The sequence below is a fragment of the Hydra viridissima genome, unplaced genomic scaffold, assembly GCF_058129835.1.
Source record: "Hydra viridissima isolate aposymbiotic clone 2 unplaced genomic scaffold, HvirCarnegie_v1 scaffold_1, whole genome shotgun sequence".
NCBI classification, from domain to species: domain Eukaryota; kingdom Metazoa; phylum Cnidaria; class Hydrozoa; order Anthoathecata; family Hydridae; genus Hydra; species Hydra viridissima.
The window spans coordinates 38,824,598-38,841,370 of NW_028324300.1; the positions used below are offsets into that span (position 1 = coordinate 38,824,598).

Consider the following 16,773-nt stretch of genomic DNA (forward strand, 5'->3'; position numbering starts at 1 on the left):
CAAAAAGAACACTATTGAAATGAAACTGAGTTGAAATGTATGTGTGTTAGTAAAATAAATAGAAGTTACATTTTATGTCATTTTTTACAGATTTCTTTGGAGCCAAAAATCTCTTTCTATAAACTTTAGACTCTTTAAGTAATTTAATTTCATTGAGAATTTCAAGAATTCCAAAAATTTCAATCAGCTCAATTTTTCTTTTTCTCAAACTTGATTTTCTTTTCAACTCGTTGTTTTCAAACTTCTTTTGAAAAAAATCTTCATTTGAATCTACAAACAAAAATAATAGGAACAATTAAATTTTTATATTCAAAAATAAGAAATTTTTTTAAAAAGAAAAAAATTGTTACCTTTTTTATCAATTTTTTTGTGGTCCTTCAGATCTTCATTTGCATATAAATTGAAAAGTTTCTTGCATTCAATTTTTAATTCTGTTTTGACAGATTCTTTATTTTGATACCATTGCAAGAGAGATGTTTCACGAACAAGATTTTGTTTAATATGATCTCCAAGTAAACATTTCACCTGAAATATTTCACGTCTTATTAAGCATAAAACTGGGCTGCCGAAATAAAAAGAAATGGGACCTGCAGGTTTATTTATGGATTTAATTTGAAAAAAAATTGCTGTTTATTTACAAAAGATTTAAAATAGCTGTTTCTGAAATATAATACTCAAAGTAATGTAGGAAAATCAAAAATTTTAAATTCTTTAAAAACAACTTTTAGTAATGATTACATATACACATGATATCCCTGTAAATTTGACAGTTCTAGAAACACTAATTACAAGAGCAAAACAAAACAACATTTAAAAAAAGAAAAATTTGAATAATACATTACTTTTTTTTTATTGTAATCTTTGCATTCTATCCGATTTCTTCTCTGACATAATTTTAGCATAACACCATGCAATGATCTTCTGCTCATATAAACATATGTATGTATAGAAATCATGGCACTACAATGTATGTATGTATGTATGTATGTATGTATGTATGTATGTATGTATGTATGTATGTATGTATGTATGTATGTATGTATGTATGTATGTATGTATGTATGTATGTATGTATGTATGTATGTATGTATGTATGTATGTATGTATGTATGTATGTGTGTATGTATGTATGTATGTATGTATCTATGTATGTATGTATGTTAAAATTTGCATAAAATTGAATGTTTTTCACTTTATGGAAAAATTAGTGCACTCTATGCAGTTGTATTCTTAGTTGAAATATTAACAAAGTTGATACTACAAGATATTAGTGTAAAGTTATATTCACCAGAGGGAAGAAATTCAGTATTCATCTGTATGAAAAAGTAAGATATTGAAAACTTATGTAAAAACTTAAGAATAATTTAGAATTAAGAATAATTTAGTTAATTCTTAAGAATAATTTAGTTAGTAAGAAAAGTTTGTTGTAGAAATGTTTTTGATTAAAGAAAATTGTGTCTTCTGAGTTTAAAGCAAATAAAAGGATAAGAGAGTTTTTTTCTAGAAGACCAGAGAAAATCTATTCAGTCTAATATTATACACCTACATTTTAAGGTACAAGCAATCAGAATCCTAAAAGTTAAAAAGAATCCTAAAACAAAGTAAAGTTTTGTAAACCCATGCTAATTAGCTATGACTTATATTTTTGTACTTTGGATCAAGGATAGATAATCTGTTCTCATTGCACATTAGACATTTTTTTTTTTTTTTTTCTTTAATTTTATTTACTTGAGTTCATTTGCCTGTAGGATATTTTGGTTATTTGTATACTTTTTTAGTAAAACTTGACTTTTTTTATTAGGGTCAGAAAATTCATGGTTTGCTGAAGGAATGCAAAAAAATTCTGAAAATTTTCTTTTTCAGATTCAGATGCCATCATCTCACAGGTAAAAATACAGAAATCTACATTAACTGTTCTTATTATTGCAAACATACTACGTATTTTATGAAATAAACTCGATCATTCAACATTAAAGAAGGTTAATTGTAAAAAAATTAGGAAATTTTTTACATTAAAAATTTCAATAGCCAAAATTTAAGTCATATCACTTTTAGGATGAAACATGTTATTACTGGTGCTTTAAACCATTGTTATTTCTTTGAGAAGGATCTTTATTACTTAAAGATGTTTCTTAAGAATTATAAGAACTCAAATCAAGGCTTCTTAACTAAACATAAAAATGAAAAGATATGGCAACCTTCATCAGCATCTTTTACATTGAGTACTCTTTGAAATCAAAATGATTTCAAGACCTTTAACAGATGAATAATGAATCTATTCCCTATATATATATATATATATACATATACAAATAATACCATAATACCTCCAATGAATTTCTCTTGTATTGAGTCTTTTGACAGATTTCTGTTCCTTTTGTTTCAACAATATCTTGCCTAAATACAATATTTTGGAAATTGATCTTCTTTGAGAATGTAAAGATTTGAAAACATTTTCTAAACTATGGTTACATCTTTTCTTTGTTTGATTTCCAAATTCAATACAATTTCCATGGAAGTAAGATTCAAAACCTGTTTTCAAATCAACAACCTTAAGAAAGTCCTGAATAATACTGTATCCTTTGCTAAGGAAAGCTTTTGATACAATATAATATGCATTCTTAACATTGTCTTTGCAAAATAAGTCTGCGTATTCAGTAATTTCTGTTATAGACCCATCTTCCAACACACAACTGTCAGGTAAAAGATGATTACTATTTCCATTAACTATTTTATTAGGTTTGACTTCTTCATCAATTGCACATGAATGGTTTAGAAATGTTTTGCAGGTGTGTATCCACTCAGGATGATACTTATTCTCTGTAGTTGCTTAAAACAAAACAATAATACATATGAATTTAAAAAACAAAACAATAATAGAAATGAATTTAATGTTTCCTTTAATCTTTTCTAATTTTTTTGCTTTATTTTCTGTGTAATATACTTGAGATATGTACACTCAGTATATCTTAAAACCTTAAAAATATAAATACTTGCAGGCACATACATACATACACATATAAATAATGATCAGTAAGTAAAAATATCATTAATGAGCAAACAATCTTGTATAGGAAGTCTTTTAAGATTGCTTGTTGACCTGTGTTTAAGATATTTAAACTGGCCTATGAAATTTTAGATTTTTAAATATTTTGTAGCTGTTTCAAGCAAAACAAAAATCATTTTCTAGTTTAAAAGTTTTACATGAAAATATGTTAAACCAGTTGTCTTGTTGCTATATATTTATCTTTTTGTTTTTATTTGAAATGATTTTAATGTTTCCTTTAATCTTTTCTAATTTTTTTGCTTTATTTTCTGTGTAATATACTTGAGATATGTACACTCAGTATATCTTAAAACCTTAAAAATATAAATACTTGCAGGTACATACATACATACACATACATAAATACATACATACATACATACACACATACATACATACATACATACATACATACATACATACATACATACATACATACATACATACATACATACATACATACATACATACATACATACATACATACATACATACATACATACATACATACATACATACATACATACATACATACATACATAAATACATACATACATACATACATACATACATACATACATACATACATACATACATACATACATACATACATACATACATACATACATACATACATACATACATACATACATACATACATACATACATACATACATAAACAAGTTGTGTGATTTGTTATACGTTGTTTGTTTTTCAATTAGTACTACAAGTTCTGTGAAATTTTCAGTTTCCAGCGAATGTGATAATAATAAAAAAAACAAGTTTTAAGCAATTATTTGTCTTTAGTCAACCTTAAAGCTTTAATTGGTGATGGGTCTAAATAAAACCTTTGCAAATATAAGATAGAAATTAGTTCAATTTCTTCCTCCAAATTCCATTTAATCTTTTTTTATTGATTACATGATAAATACATTAGATTGTGTATGAATTACAAGGTGCTGGATTAATACTGACAAACCTTGCTTCTCATAGGACAATGAGAAATAAATGTCAAGCACTCTTCAAAATGCAATATATGGGAATGAGATCATAATATTAAGCAGATTGTTTAATTGCAAATTAAGAAATGATAATATTAAATACTAATTAATCCTTTTTTTCCAATAATTGATCACTTTAAATAAGTAATTGTATTAAATCTCACAAGGTTTTGCTAAATTTCATTCTTTCATCCAGCTTCTCTATTTTTAATTTTCAGAAAGTGCGTTAGAAAACTTTTAGAAGTTGACAAAGGCTAATATATGCAAGATTATGTAAAGAGCATGATGGATTACACTGATGGCAGGGCCAGTAAACCTAATTTTAACGTAGTTTGAAAGACAATCTTTCACTATATTTTGTTTTAGAAAGAAAATATTTTACTACCTTATGTTTGTCTATAAATTTTTAATTCCTAAGCTCAAGTTATTATCTCCTAATTTAATAAAATCAAAAGTTTGGATGTAGCCTAAATTGGGGTAATGAAAAGTGAAAAAATAAAAATATCAGGATGAATATACACCAGGGTGGACCTTCAACCTTTTTCTGTTATAGGCGAATGACAAATGCCCCTTAGAAGTCAGAGGGCTTATTTACGCTAAAATTAGAATTATCTTCTTAGCTTTTCCTACCGCACAAAGTTCGAATTTCGCAACAAAAAAAATTAAGTAAACAAAGTTGAAGAGGTTTTGGACATCTAAATTCGATTCTAAAAACATGGCTAAACTTTGTTTTTATATGAAAGTTGACATTTTAGGAGGCCTAAAAGAAATCCATCATTCTCAAAAAAAGAAAAGTTATGAAGATTTTTGTTGCCAGTTTCTTCACATTTATGTCAAAAAAAGATACTTTTACAGAAAATCTAGTGAATTGTCCAATTTTTTCTATAAAAAGAGTTCGGTTGATGAAGCAAAAAGAGTTCGGTTGATGAAGCAAAAAGAGTTCGGTTGATGAAGCAAAAAAAGGTTATCTGAGCAGTATTCTCAAAAAGCATGGAATATTTTTGAACCTCAAATTCAATAAGAACACTCTATAATAGTTAAATACAAACATTTGTATTTAATAAAAATAATACTTTATTTTTATTAAATATGTCTATATTTACTTGTATGTTTTTTTCTATTATCGGCTGTTTCTGTAAAAAACAATGTCCGCCTTTGAAAACCGTCAAGTTCTTAATGTGATCAATGCAGCGAGGTGGAAATACGTCATACGCGTTTAAACAAAAATAACACGAAAAAATAACGAAATTTTCTCAGACATACAATTTTCTCAGACTGGCATTTTATAACCCGAGCAGCGTTGATATTTACACTAAAAGAAGAAGAGACTCGAAAGATTTGGATTAAATAAAGGAATTCATTGGCATAGGTGCAATGTTAGGGGATATGGTGGCAGAAAAAGTAACAATGTATTGCAGATACTTGAACCCTTGGCTAAGTTTGTGAACCCTAAGTTTTTACAAGACAAACCAGTTCTTATATCAACTGCCTTTTTTTCTTACAGTACATAACCAATAAACTAAAAACTTTGATAGGTAAGGAAGTTGTAGTTAGTTTTTCTTACAGTACATAACCAATAAACTAAAAACTTTGATTGGTAAGGAAGTTGTAATAAGAGAACTTTGTAAAACTGAAGCACGTAGAGTTTTCCCTTGAAGAGTAAACTGTTTTATTGCATAAAATTTATAAAAAAAAATTATAAAACTTTGAAAGTTCTATAACACCCTAAAACATCGTTTTAAAAGAAGGCGAAAAAAAATTTTCATGTACCATATTTAAATAAAGTATGCTCTCTAGGATGGACTCAAAACAACGCATTCTCTCTCTGAATCAACTCATAAATATGTGTAGAACACCAATACCTGCTTATGATTTTTTAGTTGCCGGAAATAACACAAAAAAAATTTGATAGCTCCTGATGAATAGAACCATGTAAGCAATTAAGATGTTGTAAGTATGTGTAAATATTTAAAACATATATAATGTATATAATATATGTAAACAATCGCGGTATTATTTGAATTTATGTTTTAAAAATAAATTTTATGCATATTTTACTTATATTTTATGTACATACGCACAAACATAAACACCTTTATATGCATAAATATTACGTATAAATAAAAATAAGTTAAGCAACATCTTAAAAATCATTTTTTGACTTTCGAAATAAAAAAATTTGAACCCTCCTTATTCCCAGACCCTAATTTCTATCTTTTATGAAAGGTAGTTTTGGCAGCGGATTCTTATATAAAATTAAATGACAATTAATGATGACCAAAGTAAACTATCAAAAACTACCGTAGAAAGAATATAAGAAAAGAATCAAAGAGCACGAATGTAAAAGAAAAAAAATACATAAAAAACAAAATTTAAAAAATTTTTAAAGTCTTTAAAAATTAAAATCTCCAAAACTCAAAGATAAATAAAAAAAAATTTTAAACTTTTAAAAACGTATTACCGAGAACAAACGAATTTTTTTGCCACAGGAACTTGTTAGGGCTCTTTAATATATCAAGAAGCAACGGATTTTTGCTTGTTCTCTTGGGACATTCCAGTGCATCGTTATTTGCCTTCTCGTTAACGAATGGGTGTACGTAAAATGTATGAAAGAATTTTATAGAATCTAAACGTAAGGAGAAAATAATACAATTACGGATGAACTAAATTTCTTTTTAGATTTAAAGAAACTTGTGGTTGAGTTGATATCAAATGAACCTCCAAGTTAAAAGGAATGCCAGTATTTGATAAATAAATGCCATTGATTGTAATAAAGTGTCAGTGTTAAGAAAGTTAAGAAGATTTGAAATTAAAGAGATTCTTCTCCGAACTCGATTGACACTTGAGTTATTTTCCAAAATAAATGGCGTGTGCTCACGAGCATGTGGAAATGTCAGAGGTAGTGGATCCGGGGTCAAAGGAATGTTGAGGTTTTAGCAAAAAAAAACGATTTAAGAAGATTTGAAATTAAAGAGATTCTTCTCCGAACTCGATTGACACTTGAGTTATGTTGTAGACAGTGGTATGATGGTGCAAGCAACATCATAGTACTGTCTACAACATGATTCATAGCTTAGTAAGCACTCTAGCGTAGCGATGCATATTTACAAAACTTCAACCAGAACCTTACCCCCACTGTCACAGTAACTCACTTATCAGTTAAAGAGTTGACATTTCAATGCAAGATACTTTTCAGATGTGTGCAGTTTGTTCATTGTGATTAGTTAAATCAATGGTATAACTATTTATACCGCTGTAAAAGAAGAAAACATGACAGGCTTTAAAAATTTTCGCAAAAGCCAACGTTTCCAAAAGAAGAGAGAAAATCTTATTTAAGTACGTAAGCTTCTTAAATTCCCTGAAGACGTAAAAGTTGTTAAAAAAAAAATTCCGTCGTCAAAACACGATAGATGTCTAAAATCATCTTCGACCGTTTTGATTTTCAATTAAGTAAGAACAGTTTATCTTAATTGATGAATCTCGATGATGAACGAGTTCTAAACAGAAACATTTTTTTTTCTATTTTTCTGTCTTAGGTTTTTGAGCAGGAATACTTAATAATGGAATGTTTGAGTTTCGGTGAACAATGGAATGTTTGAAATTCGGTGAACGATGGAATGTTTGAAAATCGTTGAACAATGGAATGTTTGAAATTCGGTGAAAAAGAAGGTATTTGTCTTTAACAATGAGTAAAAATTTCAGCCTAATTTCCTTACATTTAATAAATTTCCGCTGTCCCTGAAAACAGTAAAAAAACCATCAAAGGCTGTTGTACTTTTGTTAAAAAAAAAAGAACCGGAAATGAAAAACTAGTTTTGGTTCTTATTTAAAATAATAATATTATAGCCTTTTTTTCCTTTAAGAAATATGATTTTTAGAAAGAAAGAAAAAATGGCAAAGTAAGATAAATTTACCTTCTGAAGGTTCACGAAGTTCAGCCATTTTTAATCCTATTTAAAAAAAAAATACTGATACTAATAGTTTTAAATCACATTTAATATTCTTAAATCGTTTAAAAGAGAAAGAACGTTTTTTTTTATTGTGGAACATTGAACTAAAAAAAGCTTCCAAAAAATGAAAGTTGAAAAGATGGGAGTTCGTTTTAAAACCTATTATCCTCAAAGACATTTTTATATTTTTCTCAATGGTTTGCTATAAACTTTCTCGCTATATTTAATTTTTAGTTGCCTGCTATATTTTAGTTTTCATTAGCTTTTTTTTTTATTTTTCAAAATAAATCTATTTCAAGGAAACTTTATAAATAGCTGTTTTTTTCTTTTATTGTTGTTTTTATCATTATTATAATTAATATTTTATTATTACCATTATTATTATTATTACTATTATTATTATTATTATTATCATTATTATTATTATTACTATTATTATTATTATTATTATCATTATTATTATTATTATTGTTATTATTATTATTATTATTATTATTATTATTATCATTATTATTATTATTATTATTGTTGTTGTTGTTGTTGTTGTTGTTGTTGTTGTTGTTGTTGTTATCATTATTACTACTATTATTATTATTGTTGTTGTTGTTGTTGTTGTTGTTATTATTATTATTATTATTATTGTTGTTGTTGTTGTTGTTGTTGTTGTTGTTGTTGTTGTTGTTGTTATTATTATTATTATTATTATTATTATTACTATTATTATTATTATTATTACTATTACTATTATTATTATCATATGCTATCATTATTATTTTTTTTATTATTTTGTTATTGTTATTATTTATATTATTTTTATTATAATCATTATTGTTATTATTATTATTATTATTATTATTATTATTATTATTATTATTATTATTATTATTATTATTATTATTATTATTATTATTATTATTATTATTATTATTATTATTATTATTATTATTATTATTAATATTTTTATTAGTATCCTCATTATCACTATTATAATTACTACTATAATGATATTATTACTATTGTTATTATTATTGTTATTATTACTATTATAAATAAATTTTTTTTCCTCTACATTTATTGATCATTATAGTAATATTTATCTTACATTTTTGTTATAACAAAAATATTTTATCTTTCTGCTGTAAACAACTTTGTTAAAATTAATAACAAAATATTTAGTCTACATGTAAAACAAGTTTTATAGTATGCTTCTGATTGGCTGCTTGTAAATTGCTTCAAAAATGCTAATTAAAAATTTTCCTTGTACATTTGTCAATCACATTTAAAAGTCAGTTCAAATAAAAAACCCAATCTGCAAGTTTGTTTAATAATTATATTTTCATTTTAAAAACGAAACGAGCGTCTCACTAAGCCCAAAATATTGTGAAGACCTTATGATGGTTGTTGATTAAAAAAAAAATCGCAATATTAAAGTCATAAAATCCTAACAACCAAAACAAGATATTTTTTCTTCGTGTTTTTAAAAGTAAGCGAAATACCTTGCGAAACGCTGCGACCATTCCAACTTCTTCCGCTTAATTATTTTAGTGTTGATCATACGAAAAATTGCTTGTAATTTAAAATATTTTCGTTGAAAACGTAATTCCTTGAGTTTTAGTTGAACAAAGCAAGTGAATAATTTTTATTAAGATACCCTGTGGTTGCTAAGATACTAAGTGGTCGCTAAGATACCCTACCAAGATTCGTCGATAATAAAGCTTTTGCTTTCCCATATATTGCAGCAAATTGACCAAGAATGGAGGTATTATCTGAGGCTTATATGTTTTTTAAAAAACAACTTTTTTTTCTATGGTATATAGAGCAGCTCCATTTATCTTTAATAACTACTATTAAATAAAGGGCACACTCCTCCGTTGCTAAGTGAACAAAATCGTAACAAAAAAGAGGCGAAGGAATTCTGAAATTCTTTATTCTTTGACCTTTTTTTTTCAGCTTGATACCGTCACCAACATCTTTTTTTTTTTTTGAAAAACTAAACTTTTGCAATATAGTTTCTTTACTAAATCTTGCTTTTTTTTTTCTTTCTTCACATGGACACAAAATTTTTGAAGCATTTTTCATTACCTGATAAGTTTATAATTTCTTTTTTTTTCCTATTTTTCCCGCCAAATAATGAAGCATTTAGGCCGAATGTTTTCGAGTACTATGAGAGAATATTATTATTCAAGATTTTATGACTTAGGTCGTGCGTAATGCCTTCCATAATAAGATAAGTATCTTACGATACCGCTGCCAAAATTAAAACAGCTTTTGCACGTTTTAAGCTCTCATACAATATGATGATAAACTTAATTTTTGTATGATGATAATCTTAATCGGATCGTTGGTCTGTTTTTCTACAATAAATTTTTAAATATCTGAAACTAAAAAGTTGTTTAAAGATTTTTTTTGTTTTAATGTTTTGTTTTGTTTTTTTGTTGTTTTTTTTTCATCATCTTCCCCGTAAATTATGTTTTACATAAAAAGACTTTTAATAAAAATGGGTCCTCATATTTAAATAAACTTTTTTTAATGTATCTTTAAAAAAAAAAGAATACTTTAACATTTATTATTATTTTTTTATCCCAATAATAAGTTACTTTAGACCCAACCGTTTGATTATTTTTCTTTAAGATTGCTCTGACAACATATAAACTTATGAGCTTGTTAAAATTAGAACTCTTTGTGTGTTTAAAATAGGATTTGGTGTGACAAGTTTACTTTCATACATAAATTTTGTTACTCAAAATTTGTTATAAAAATAAGTTTAACAGTTTTAATCGAACAGCAATTTTGTGAAATGTCTCGATGGATTGAAACAAAATAACATCAAGTAAACGAGGTAAAACAATTTTTTTCTTCTGGAATCTGTAACTATATATGCTAAAATACAAATGTAATTATAAATTATTATACATAAATAAAGATTTAATTCGATTTAATTCTAATGACTAATATAGAAGGTGTACTTTATTCATTATTATTTGTTAAAAACCGAAAATCAAACGCTGATGCTGACGTAAGCTTATTAGACGGCTGAGATCTTCACGTTGTTGTTTTTTTTAGCTGCTGAGCAAATTAAAGAAATTTTGGTTGCGTGAGCTCTCATTGTCATTTGAATCAACATGTGTAATTTGCAAAGATATTGATAAATACAATACATATGCATTTTCAAATACATGATTGCGTAAACAAAAGTAGTTAACTATGTATACAAAAATAACTTTTATACTTGAACAATGGCAATAAAAATTCTGAATGCAAGTTGGTGGTGGGATTTTATTGATCTGGATAAATTAAGCTCGCCTTTAAGTTATGTAACCTCGTCAAATTTAATAATTTCTTAATTCTTTTACACAGCCATGTTTCCGTATAAAGTGACGAGGAGCATCATTTTAACAAAAAAAAAATTGAGGAGTTTTAGGAGTGAAGATAGGGATGCAGATCTCACAGGAAGAAGGAAAATATTTGTTTTAAGTAAATCTAGGGACTGATTCTACAGTAAAGCGAGGGAATGAAAAGCGAACTTCTAGATTATGGGCATTAATTCTGGCTGTTGACACATCTCAGTTAAATGAATGTTAAATTTCCTTCAAGATCATTCCGCTCCAATTTAGAAGCTGGTGTTTTTTGAAAAACATTAACGGGGCCGTGACGCAAACGGAAGATACAACCTTGGCAGAAGAGCTATTTAACTCAGCTTATAAGCGATGCCCATATCAAATCTACACTATTTTGATTAATCACGCTACTTTTGATTTGGAGGATAATGTATAGACGGTAGTAAACACTATACCATTAAGCCACCCAACACGCAACAGATGAGCGGCTCCTAATCACCAACGAGCTAAGCGATCTCATTAATTCCTAATTTTTCTAATTTTCCAAACATAATGTTCTAATTTTCTAACCATACGGCAAGTTTTAGTGAAAAACTGTTTCATTAAGCAATATCCTAGTCTAAAAGGTTGTTGAGGAGTATACACTAAGCATGCTATCCTGAGGAACCTGTGCTTGCAAAGTAGTTTTTATCATTTAGTTTTGCAGACCTACTTCAGAACAATCTGAATGATTTCCATCGACAGAAACTCTTTAATCTACTCTCAGCTATTTCATCCTGCAAACTATTTTTCTTTCTCTTCATATTTTCCTTCATTGCAAATCTTCTTTTGCATCATTCCAACAGATTTTACCCGTGTTTACACCGTCATCTGTAACAAGCTCTTGCTTTTAACTCTCAGTTGTTCTTAGGGTTTTTTCCCATAATTCTCTACTATTTTTAGGCTTTTTTTGAAAGAGAAATTATACCAAAATTTTCCCCGGTAAACAAATGGTGTATTAAAAAGGCTGAGAAATGAATTTTGAGGCATTTTTTACGTGTCCACTAAAAAAATGATCCAAATTAACATGAAATGGTTTGTGTTTAAATGTTGCACAAAAAATACCTATCTTTGTATGTATAAAGTATACAATATGTAAATTTAAAAATATGCAAATTTACAAATTAAAAATTTTAAAGATTTAAAAAAATTATAAATAAAAAAATACCTGATATATAATATATATAAATAAAAAAAGTAACTATAAATGAAAAAAGCAATACAGTATATAAGAAAAAAAAAAAGAAAAGAAACTTTTTTTATTAATAAAAATGTCTGAAAAAGACAATATGTGTGAAAATAAGCGTATAAATTTTAAAAAACTTTCGTTTAGAAGATATTAGTGCAAACATTTTTTAGCGTATAAAAAACAAAAAGCACTATTTCTCCTATCATCAACCGTTATCAGGCAAAAAATCTTCACCTTTTAACACTTTAAATACACCTTTGTGTTAACAGGTGCTTATTATCCATACTATGGGAAGAGGCAGAGTAATCAGAATAAAGTTTAGAGATTTTACATGGTGTGCAAGACCTGTAACGTCAGTTAACTGAATGAAAAGTGGAGTTTTTTGAAATATAAAGCTCTTATGGTTTTAAGGGAGCTGTTAAGGTGGTAGAGCACAATTAAAATACAAATATTTGATCAAAATATGAAAAAAAAAATTTTTCATTCATCTTATTTAAAATTTTATCCTCTTTCTTTTGATGTTAGTATGAAACTGAAACTATTTTTGGAAATGTGTTAAAAATCTACATTTGCAAAATTATTTACCTTAGCAACGCCATAGCAACCACAAACATACCCTCGTTTATTATATACGTTGAGCAAAATTGCAAGCTAATTTGTCTTTTTGTTGTGTCTATCATGCTTTTTATTGTTTATTTATCAACTTTGCTTTTAAAGAAATTTGAATTTTGAGAATTTTGTTTTTCTTTATTTTGTACTTATTTTTGTTTTTTCTGCAAGTTGAGTTTTTCATATTTTATCAAGATTTCAAAACATGATTTTTTCTGATTGAATAAAGCTTTTGTTCTGAAATTTTCAGGACATATTCCTAACAACATTAGAATTCATTTGACAGATAGATTTTATTTAATTGTTTTTAAAACTCATTATTTTTAGTTTTAACTTCTTTAAACTGCTTGTAAATCGTACTAAATTTAACTTATCTTAAAAAATAGGTCATATCTTTACATATAAAAGGACTAATTAAAATTCTATCTGTTAAATGGAATAAAATAAGTTCATTAACAGATCTGCAAAGTTTAATTAATGGTTCTTAAGTCTAACTCAAGTTAACGTGTTTTAAAAACATAAGAATTAGATCTTTATTTACACTGTTTTTGCGCCATTATGGGTTTTTGCTAAAGTTTTTCAAATTTTTTTTTTTGCAAAAACATTTCATTTCTCTTAGTGAAGCATTTCTGCATATTTTTAAAACTATTTTTTAAATCTTTCATGAAAAGTGTCTTTTTTGTGCTCTACCACCTTAAACCATGCAATGAACTGTCAAATATATTTGACAGTTTGCTGAACCTTACTTCATTCCAGTGTCTATCTTTTTATAACCTGTGTTATTACCTTTTTGTTTCGTAAGAAATTTGAAAGGGTTTTGCATTTGAAACTTTTTATACTTGCATTAAAAAGTGATATCCCGTAAATCTCAGAAATTCTGCAATGTACAACCCCCGGCTTATTGCAATCAGCTAGATAGAATTAAAACTAGATAAAACCACTGATCTCTATAATAACTGGATAGCGCATCTCTAATATCAAAGTTGACGCCAAAATCGCCATATTGGAAAGCCCCAGAACACTGAAATCTGATATGTGTATTTAAAGCAATAAGCCGAAAAACAGAACTTAAAGCTTACGGGATTTAAATTTTTGGGACTTTCCAATATGGCGATTCTGGCGTCAAAAAAATTGAAGTTTTGCTCGGAGTTGCGCTATCCAGTTATTATAGAGATCAGTGGATAGAACTCATAAATAACTAGATAGAAATACAACTAGACAGACTAGATAGAATTTACAACAGCTAGATAGAATTTACAAATGAAAAACATATTTGACAAATACCAACACACTTATTTTACAAATCCTATTTGACGCCTCATTCCAGGTTCTAAAAATAAATGAAAAAAAAAAAATTTCTAAGAACAATATTCATTTAGAATTGCTTGTGAGAATTAAAACACGCATGTCCCAACAAGAGTTTTTTTCCCCCTTAATCGGGTTGTTTAACAACCGATTAAAAACCGATCAAACATCCTTTAGATTCCCAAAAAAAATTTGTTAAAGAACAAATTTTTTTCACAGGACTGCGATCCGTTATATATTCGGTCGGGAAAATTATTTACAAACAACTTTCCCGACTGAATATGTAACGCGTAAAAGAAGTTCATAACAAAATATCCAACGTTTGGATTTTACAGGTTTTTGCAGGTTGCAATTACTGTTTTTTCCTCAAGTAAAATTGTTGGTAGGAAAAAAGTAGGGAACGGACGAATCTTGCGGTAAACGAATTTCTAATCTGGAATCAAAAAAAAATTTTTTGTTCGAATTCAAAACGGATTCGAAACTCAAGATTCGTATGATAGGATTCGAACCTTAACTTTTTCGAATCCAGGGTTCGAAACCTGTATATACACAAAGAAAGTTTTCAAAAGAAAAGAAGTAACCCAAAACTATGAAGAAAAAAAAAAAAATTGACAAGAAATTGACAATTTAATAGTAATGATTGAAATTTTGTAAAAAAAAAAATTTTTTTTCTCATTACCTGGCCGTTAGATTTCTTGAAGGCCATCAGTTTCTTTTACTTTCTCTTTCAAAAAATCTAATATTTCTATATTCCATATTATGAGATTTGTTCTGCTGTTACTAATAATATTACTAGCTGCACAGAACACTCTCTATGAAGCAGCAGAGGCTGCAGGAATACATAAATGCTTCCAAGCTGTATTAGCATAATCAGTGTATTTGTGTGGCAGTTTAATTTCCAGAATGAAATAAACTCTTAATCCTCATCGGCAAGGGCAGAAGAGACGTAGTCATTCAGTTCTAGCCTAATTAGCTTTTGAATGAATAACTTGCCACCTATGAAGGTTCATCTTGCTTCACATTTTTGGATTATCTTCTTTTTATTCAGACCTAGCTTCTGCGCTTTTTTGTACAGTTGGATTGTCTTTCTGGATGAATGATGAAAGTGACCCACTGTATTTGTAATTCTTTTACTGAGTTGCTGGATAATAGGCTCCCATCTTTTTTGGTTGGGGAGCTAATTACAAAGCGTACCATGTGAGCCATACACCAAATTGCCTTGTCAATCCCAGTAGTATACCTTGTCTCCTTTTGGACTTCTGCACTTCGATTTATTATGATCCAGATTTTGACATTCTGGAAAGAAATCTATGGACAGCAGAAATCCTTTTTTAAATTGAATCTGGCAATAAAATTGATGTAATGGATGGTGGAGTATGACGGAGTGGGCAAAGCATCATGTTTTCATAATGTTTGGCCCTTTCCGCCTTACTTCTTAGTTGTTTCTTCGCAGCCTGAAGACCACTTGGGGTCAGGCTAAGGTTCTAAATCCAGTATGCTTTGGGTCTAAAGAATGATCTCATCCTGCTTTTGTCTTGGCCGTTTCTTTAATGCCAGTTTCCTTTTTTAAATCTGGTGTAGAAAACTCTTTGACGTGATTTGTCTTGTTCTTTTAGTCATAAAAGTTAATCCAAAAAAACCTTTGATGAAACATTTTATGGAAAAATAATGACTTTTCTTGAAAAGATTCATTCATGAAAAAACATTACACTTCGATAAAATATTCAGCAATAAAAAAAGAATTTCGATGAAAGGCAAAAGATCCTAAGTGACATTTTTGGTGAAAATGATTTTTTTATTCTAAACTTGTTTGTATTGAAAGCCTATATTTTTATCCAAAATATGAATAAACCTTCATATTTTAAAGTTTAAAGTGTTTTAAAAAAAGAATTCAAAAAAATCCTTTTTGGAACAAGATGTGCAGTTTTTTTTTAGCTTTCCTTAAAAATTGTGGAAATATCACTTGGGGTCTTTTGGCCTTTAAGGTATCGTTATGGTTAGGTATCGGTATAGGTTCGTAAACGGTTCGTTTAAATAACGTGTTCGTTCTAAAGAGCTTTAACTAAAGATCCGAATGTATTTTCTTAATATCATTCATGCAATCGATTCCTTAAAAAAATTCTTATAGAATTAAACAAAATAAAGCCCACCATGAATAAAATGAATAAAGTGTTGATAATTTGATGCAAAAAGTAAATATGACAGCTTTGATTGATAGATGTGTTGATGTGGAAATTCCAAATTGGTATAATTTTGTTTTTTGAAAAATTAAAACGTCGTGTGCAAAAAACTCTAT

At 27.6% G+C, this 16,773-nt stretch overlaps 1 protein-coding gene and 1 long non-coding RNA gene across 7 annotated transcripts in view; one reads left to right on the forward strand and one right to left on the reverse strand.

Moving 5' to 3' along the window:
* Positions 1-9,783, reverse strand: part of LOC145192537 (uncharacterized) — a 60,292-nt gene extending 50,509 nt beyond the window's left edge. For all 4 annotated transcript variants that reach the window (XM_090096626.1, XM_090096633.1, XM_090096638.1 and 1 more), the window contains exons 1-7: positions 9,494-9,783; positions 7,962-7,997; positions 6,509-6,673; positions 2,328-2,829; positions 843-921; positions 351-525; positions 70-270 (exon numbers count right to left, since the gene is read on the reverse strand). In XM_090096626.1, coding sequence (XP_089952752.1) covers positions 70-270; positions 351-525; positions 843-921; positions 2,328-2,829; positions 6,509-6,673; positions 7,962-7,989 — 1,150 coding nt within the window. In that variant the 5' untranslated portion in view covers positions 7,990-7,997; positions 9,494-9,783. The remainder of the gene's footprint in view (positions 1-69; positions 271-350; positions 526-842; positions 922-2,327; positions 2,830-6,508; positions 6,674-7,961; positions 7,998-9,493) is intronic.
* Positions 1-11,168, forward strand: part of LOC149894882 (uncharacterized) — a 55,173-nt gene extending 44,005 nt beyond the window's left edge. For 2 of the 3 annotated variants that reach the window (XR_016455203.1, XR_016455208.1), the window contains 2 exons: positions 1,802-1,886; positions 4,266-4,436. This is a non-coding gene — a long non-coding RNA (uncharacterized LOC149894882). Of the gene's footprint in view, positions 1-1,801; positions 1,887-4,265; positions 4,437-7,583; positions 7,717-10,957 lie in introns of those variants that run through there. The other variant, XR_016455206.1, reaches the window with a different exon arrangement.
* Positions 11,169-16,773: the final 5,605 nt, after the last annotated feature.